Below are 993 nucleotides of genomic sequence, written 5' to 3' on the forward strand. Positions count from 1 at the left end.
CCTTGACCTTCCGCGATGCCCGACCGCAGGCTAGCTGCCCTCCCTCTCCCCCCACCCTCCGTTCACCCGGTCCCCATGTGCTAGGCTGCCCCCACCAATCCATCTTCACCCAGGCAAGCCCCGGACCAGAGTCCCAGCCTCTAGGGCTGCGCGCCTGGCCCCCAATTCACTAGCGGAAAACCTCCCTAAGGAGAATGGGGGTGGGGAGCACCTGCGACATAACCGTCGAGGGCGCCCCTAGCCTCTTTCGCGCCATCCCTCGAGAGAAGACCACTCCTTGAAGATAGGAGGGAGGCTACTTCCCTTTCCTTAATCAATTCTCTTCAGCCTCTTTCCCCTACAGAACAAGCGCCGGCAGCTTAGCGACGCACTCACCATGCTGCAAGCGCTACCAGTCTCCGAGACGCGATCTCACAACCACTCGGTTCGCTAGCTCCACTCGGACTAATTCTCCTCCTCCGCCCCCAACGCTTCATAAACACCTCCCTCCGCAAGATCCCTCCGCTCCACTCCAGATAACGGAACATCATAAACGAGTCCCGGTCAACCCCCTCCCCGCAAACTCTCCTCAAGACCTGTTACCCATAGTTATTGGATCGAAGTTACAAATTAGAAAGGGAAATGGGCGATCAGATGATCCACGTAGGTTTTATTCCCCATACAGTCGCTAGAAATCCAGAGGAGTCACGCCTGTGGGGCACTACTTTGCGGCGCGGAGGAACATCGTGATGACGACGCATGGTAGAATAGTCGTTTAGACGGCCTCTGATTGGCCGGTTCGTACCTGCAATGCGTCACTCGGACTCTTAGCCGCCGCCGGGACTCGGTGCGGCTTCTGCCGTTGCTGCACCGTCCGTGCTGTCCTGGCAACTGCGCCAGGCGGCAGAGTGGCTTGCTTTGCGCTTGGCTGGCGAACCTTACTCCTTCACCCATCCTTCCCTGCCACATTCACACACTTTCCCGCTCCTTATTTCGGGGTAGATAAAAGTCCTT

At 57.9% G+C, this 993-nt stretch overlaps 1 protein-coding gene across 1 annotated transcript in view; it reads right to left on the reverse strand.

Moving 5' to 3' along the window:
* CALM2 (calmodulin 2 (phosphorylase kinase, delta)) overlaps window positions 1–537 on the reverse strand; it is a 15,107-nt gene extending 14,570 nt beyond the window's left edge. Inside the window, exon 1 of the mRNA XM_006839429.1 lies at window positions 376–537. Within this exon, the coding sequence (XP_006839492.1) occupies window positions 376–378 (3 nt within the window). The 5' untranslated portion in view covers window positions 379–537. The remainder of the gene's footprint in view (window positions 1–375) is intronic.
* Between the last annotated feature and the right edge of the window lie 456 nt (window positions 538–993).

This window comes from Chrysochloris asiatica, unplaced genomic scaffold, assembly GCF_000296735.1.
Source record: "Chrysochloris asiatica unplaced genomic scaffold, ChrAsi1.0 scaffold00024, whole genome shotgun sequence".
Classification (NCBI taxonomy): Eukaryota; Metazoa; Chordata; class Mammalia; order Afrosoricida; family Chrysochloridae; genus Chrysochloris; species Chrysochloris asiatica.